We start from the raw sequence: 6,301 nt of genomic DNA, 5'->3' as shown, positions 1-6,301 counted from the left end.
TTACTTCTCCGTATTCAACTAAGCAAGGCTAAAGGCTATTTTCCTATCCTCATTAGCTAAACGATTATATCGAACAAGCTCTATTTATTCTTATTACGCATGCAAATTCCCTATCCCTAGTTCAATTCACACGCCACAGATAGTGTCAAATTAGTGATCAAGTAATTAAACAATTAAGCACAAGAATAAATAAGCAACCCAAAAATATAGAAATTTAATAAATAGAAACGATAATCAAACGTCAAATTTCATGTTTGTGTCAAAACCCTAGAATTAAAGAATTTAGCTCCACAAAGACATAGAAGAAAAATAACAAATCGTCGGAATAAAAACATAAAAACAAGTATTACAGAGAAGAGAAGATAAAACCCTGTAACTACGGTCTTCACGGCGGCTCTAAGCTCTCTCTAGGTCTAAAATTCTGAACTAAAGATTTCAAGTCATCCAAAATTATGTAAAAATCCTAACTTATGAACTTTTTATAGGTGTAAGAAAAAAATCTAAAAGATAACCTAGTCCGAAACAAATTGGGAAGTTTTTTAGTCCCATCCCAACTCTCAAATAGAGAAACTGGTCCAAAGTTGGCAAAAGAATAATCCTTGCGTCGCACAAGCTAAGGTGTAACTTGAAGTCCTTCGTACACGGGTCCTTGCTGTACTCCCACTGAATTGTGCATATTTTGTTATCATGTGAGACTGCCTTCACCAGTTAAAATTAATTATACTAAAGTCTTCATCTCCAAATATCATGTGCTGCCAACTGCCAAAGACCTCAATGTCTGTGTCATGTCACATACTTTAATATTTTCCTCTGTTTCAATTTCGACACTTCTTATTTAATTTTGCTAAAAATTTCTTCAATTTCACGCCTTTATTCCTATATAATAAAATATAATATTAAACACGGATTAATAAAATAATACTCAAAAGACAATTAAAATAATTTTTTGCCAAATATCATATATTTACTTATTTGGTAATTATTTAACTTTAAACTTTACCTTTCACGCTTAACGAAATGATCTATAACTACACAAATATTATTGACTTATTTTAGACCACAAGATTCAAAGTCTTCTTTTATTTCTTAAACTTCGTGCCCAGTCAAATTATATCACATCTATAACTACACAAATATTATTGGCTTATTTTAGACCACAAGATTCAAAGTCTTCCTTTATTTCTTAAACTTCGTGCCCAGTCAAACTATATCACATAAATTGAGACGGAGTAAGTACTAAGTAATAAATATTTACAGTCAGATCTCGCTATATCAATCATATCCTCGATATCAATATTTCACTACAACAATCAAATTTTTTTTTAAACTGATTTTTCATGTCATGTTATATGATATGTTATCGATAACAAAAAAAAAATATCCGGACAAGCAACTTATTATATAGAGATTTGACTTCCTAACATACTATGTCATATCTTGTTAAATATCAGGGATAATAAATTTTTTCTCGAGTTCCTCATATATAATGCTAACGTTAGCTTTCAAATGAAGAAAGTAAAACTTATTAGTCAAACATATCCCTTCACAATCTGTAATCCTCCAACTCTGCCGGAAATAATGGTGAAATTCAAGAACTTAAAATCAGATAGATTAACACTTGTGCTTGTCAATATTGCTGGTATAATGGAGAAAGCTGATGAATCTTTGTTACCTGGTGTTTATAAAGAAGTTGGCATGGATTTACATACTGATCCAACTGGCCTTGGCTCTCTTACTGTATTTAGATCATTAGTTCAATGCCTTTGTTATCCACTTGCAGCATATCTTTCTGCTCGTCACAATCGCGCCCATGTTATAGCTCTTGGTGCTTTCCTATGGTCTGTTGCTACTTTCCTTGTCGCCATCTCCTCTACCTTCACTGAGGTTTCCTCCTCATCTCTTGTAGTGTTATTTTGGAAGGCGGATTCAGAGAGTTTATGGGTTCTAAATTTTAGAAAGAGATAATGGTCATAAACACATCTGGACTATCACTTTTTCGTGAATTTTCTATACGAACTATCAGATGTACGAGTTTCCTCCTAAACTATCACGAATTATATTGAAACACATCTAAACTATCAGTTATTTCCTTTTCCTAACTCAAATATTCAGGTAGGAAAACGGAACTAACTAATAGTTGAGGTGTGTTTTGGTAAATAGTCGGTGATAGTTTAGATAGGAAACTCGCATGCCCGATAGTTTCGATAGGAAACTCACGAGAAAACAATAGTTTAGCTGTGTTTTTTATCATTAACTCTTTTAGAAAAGGTATCTAACCGAATTTTGGATAAATTATTTATACATATACGTGGATTTAGCTTATGTACACTGACAGACAGTGCAGAGCCACAGCCAATGAATAGGTTCAATTGGATTTCTTATAAGTAGGACAAAAACAATTTTTTTTTTGTTAATATAAACTCTTTTGAATCCCCTTGATGTAAAGAAGTTCAGGAATTGCTTAGGTTGCAAAGCATCCATCCATTTCTTTGTGGTGTTTTAAATGCTAGAAGGGTCAAAGTTAAGCATGTCCAGAAGTGTTTTTTGTACATGAACACGAGAAGTGGTTTTAAGGGAAAAGAACAAAACATGTTGAACTCAAGAAGTATTTGTTTGTAAAGAAAAATAAAAATGAGAGGGGAATCGAGAAAAAAACTGGTCTATTTGCAGTCTGGTATGGTTGGAAATTTTGAACTTTTGATAGCATATAACTAAATTATGGGGAATTGCAGAATTGGACTATATTTTCCTTAGGCAGAATAGGTTGGGACCCCCCGTGAACTTGACGACTTATATTCAGTGCACACCTGAATGTTTTTATTTGTTTTCGCCCCTCCTGATGTTTTTTAACAGGTAGCAATTTCCAGAGGATTGAACGGGATAGGACTTGCAATAGTCACACCAGCAATACAATCTCTAGTTGCTGACTCAACTAATGAAAGTAACCGCGGTACAGCATTTGGATGGTTATCACTAACTTCAAGTTTTGGCTCAATCCTTGGTGGGATTTTGTCTGTGCTGATTGCTGAAACATCATTTATGGGGATCCCTGGCTGGAGAATCTCCTTCCATCTAGTTGGTCTTGTAAGTGTTCTTGTTGGTTTCTTAGTCTGTCTCTTTGCCAACGATCCCCGTTTTGGAAAAGGTAAAGATGAACTTCCACTGAAACCATTTCAAGAAGAAGTCAGTGAACTGCTAAAAGAAGCAAAAGAAGTTATCAAAGTGCCCTCCTTTCAAATACTTATTGCCCAAGGGGTTTCTGGGACATTCCCCTGGTCAGCATTGTCATTCGCGACTATGTGGTTGGAACTTATTGGCTTCTCTCACAAGAAAACAGCACTCCTCTGGACATTGTTTCAAGTTGCTTCTGCGATTGGCTCGTTTTTTGGAGGATTCATGGGGGATGTATTGGCTAAGTACTTTCCTAATTCAGGTAGGATTATACTCTCTCAGATAAGCACTAGCTCAGCAATTCCCTTGGCTGCAATTCTGCTGCTGCTATTGCCTAATGATCCTAAAACAGCTATGTTGCACGGTTTAGTCTTGTTCATCATGGGATTAATCATAACATGGTGTGGTTCAGCAACAAACAAGTATGTCTCTTCAGATATTTTTCGTTCGTTTTCCTCCTAATTATATTGAATGTTGTACATATTGTGAAATTAACCTGAGGAGTTCACTAAAATATTTCAACCTTGACTTGTTATGTAGTCCGATATTTGCTGAGATAGTTCCAGAGAGAGCTCGAACAAGCATTTATGCTCTGGATCGATCTTTTGAGACCATGATAGCATCCTTTGCTCCATTAGTGGTTGGTATTTTAGCTCAACGAGTTTTCGGTTATAAACCAATCCCAAAGGGATCAACAGGCTCACAGGAAGTTGAAACGGATAGACAAAATGCTGCATCACTTGCCAAGGCACTTTACACTGCAATAGGCATCCCAACGGCCATCTGTTGCTTCATTTATTCTTTCCTTTATTACACATATCCACAAGATAGGGACCGTGTCCGGTTGCAACTGATTGAAGAAACAGGCAATTCTACATTGGAAGAACAACAGCCTTTACTTGAGAATGATGACCACAGACTTCTTTCAGCAATTACTTGAAATCTTCTGGACAAAATTTTAGACTCTCTGTGCATAGAATCCAACAAACACAAACTCATTTCTTGCTATGTTGTTTGTCTAATTGCAATATGATAGTTGTAAAACAGAAATCTTTCATTCCGAACCCGAAAATATTCAATATCTTCTACTCAAATATGTATAGTTCTTTTCTGAGTTGCATTTGCTTATTATCTGCAAATGGAATATGTAAAGATTATGTCAATTTATGCAATGTATAATACAGTAACTTATGCGAAAAATTCTAGTTGACTTTTATATATCTGTCTAATTTTATCTTAAGCTAGTTGTTCGTACCAAGAAAGAGTCAAAATATCTCAAAGACTATGACTAACTTGATTAGAGAAAGTTTTAAGGTTCATTTTAGTGTAAGCACCAAACTTGGGATGAACTTTTCATATCCAAGGCAAAATGTAGGCTTTTAATCTGCAAGTATTAAGGCATGTACACAAGCTAAATTAGTGCTAATGCATAAAGGTTCAAAATCAACATCAACATAACTTCACAGAAATGGGATTAGATAAGTCTGTAATTTCTTAAACAAAATATTGTCTTGTCTGGCACTTCTATGGCTAACGGATTTGAACGATCACCGCATTCCAAATCCTAGAAATAACGTTGTCTGTGAAATCAAAAAGAGAAAGTAAAAGGAAAGTAACATAAATTTCAAGTGGATTTCTTGATAGCACAACGCTTAATTTCCTCAATCAACACGATGAGATGTGAATGAGAGGAAACCCTTTCTTCAGTGGCACTCTTCAGCATCTCTGCCATCAACTTAACATTTGCTCGGATTTTCCTACTGTCCTCTGAATCATACATCAAACGTTTGACAGACAACTCAGTTTTCTCTCTTGATACCACCGGACTTGACACTATAAAAAACTTGAGTTCCGCACGTCCACTCCAACCTCGATTGCTAGCCCAAGTTGCTCCAAAATCCACCGAGGAAACTAACTCCTAAAGTCATTGACTTATCTGCAAGATCAAATTACAAAGAAATTATCATGCTTTCCAAACATTAAGGACTATTTCAGTTAAGTGGTATATATGAATGACTAAAATGATCACTTTTTTCATACAAATGAGACTATTTCAGTTACGTGGTATATATAACAGACTAAAATGATCACTTTTTTCATACATTAGGGACTAGGACTAGAGGAGATATTCAATCTGTGAAATGGACAGAACGTATTGAACTCGAAGATTTTTTTTTTTCTTTTTTTGTATAAAAATGAGAGGGGAATCAAGAAGTAAAAATGGAATAATGTTTCATTGCCAGAGGATCAAATGGAATATGACTTGCAATTGTCACACCAGCAATAAACCCTCTAGTTGCAGATATTGGTCATCTTTAATTTTGTTTTATTTGTGGGGCCCAGTTCTATATAACATAAAAATTAATTTTGTTTTGTCATGTCAGTTTTCTTGATGATAAATTTGGTTAAGTCATTTTATAAGAGTAAAACTAGTTGAGTGATTTTATTGATATTAAACAAAATTGAATGAATTTGTAACATGATTCATCATCATTGAGCGACCTTTTGAGATATTTACTCTCATACCACCGAGTTCCACCGGTCCACACCAACCCCGATTGCAAGCCCGAGCAGTTCCAAAAGCCACATAGGAGACCAACTCCTAAATTCATTGACTTATCTGTAAAATCAAATTACAAAGAAATCATCACATATTTCATAGGACTATTTCAGTTATGTGGTATATATGAACGACTAAAATAGTCAATTCTTTCATACATTACAAACTATTTCTGTTACGTGGTATATAAGAACGACTAAAATAGTCACTTCTTTCATACATTACGGACTATTTTTGTTACGTGGTATATACGAAGGACTAAAATAATTACTTTATCCATATGTTAAGAACTATTTCGGCTACGTGTTATTTTGTCCCATTATTTTTCTTCTGTCTTTGCTGATTATCATTTTTCTCATCGCTCAAGGTTTGAAATTGAGGTTTTAAAATAATTTGACTGAACTCTTATTTCATCACACAATTGAAATATTTGAAGCTATTGAACAAGTATATTCAGACATTAAATTCGAATGTGATCTCCAGTAAGTATAACATCTTGTTGATTGTTCAATTTTTTTGGATATTGATAAGATAAGTTTTTTGTCCTTATGGATATGATTCTATTTTGTG

General features: G+C 34.3%; 1 protein-coding gene across 1 annotated transcript; it reads left to right on the top strand.

The window, feature by feature from the left end:
• Positions 1 to 1,454: 1,454 nt before the first annotated feature.
• LOC132640512 (uncharacterized) lies at positions 1,455 to 4,363 on the top strand. The gene is made up of 3 exons (XM_060357123.1): positions 1,455 to 1,884; positions 2,854 to 3,593; positions 3,712 to 4,363. The coding sequence occupies exons 1-3, from the start codon at positions 1,507 to 1,509 to the stop codon at positions 4,109 to 4,111; spliced, it is 1,518 nt and encodes a 505-aa protein (XP_060213106.1). The 5' UTR covers positions 1,455 to 1,506; the 3' UTR covers positions 4,112 to 4,363.
• The last annotated feature ends 1,938 nt before the right edge of the window (positions 4,364 to 6,301 follow it).

Source organism: Lycium barbarum, chromosome 5 (assembly GCF_019175385.1).
Source record: "Lycium barbarum isolate Lr01 chromosome 5, ASM1917538v2, whole genome shotgun sequence".
In the NCBI taxonomy this organism is placed as follows: Eukaryota; Viridiplantae; Streptophyta; class Magnoliopsida; order Solanales; family Solanaceae; genus Lycium; species Lycium barbarum.
Note: the sequence above shows the minus strand (reverse complement) of the source record. Positions and strands in the feature narration are given on the sequence as shown.

Bases quoted from the DNA above. Each gene is read 5' to 3' on its own strand.
- LOC132640512 (XM_060357123.1), top strand. From the start codon at position 1,507: ATGAAGAAAGTAAAACTTATTAGTCAAACATATCCCTTCACAATCTGT. The intron at 1,885-2,853 runs GTTTCCTCCTCA...GTTTTTTAACAG, and splicing joins TCTCCTCTACCTTCACTGAG to GTAGCAATTTCCAGAGGATT. The intron at 3,594-3,711 runs GTATGTCTCTTC...CTTGTTATGTAG, and splicing joins TGTGGTTCAGCAACAAACAA to TCCGATATTTGCTGAGATAG.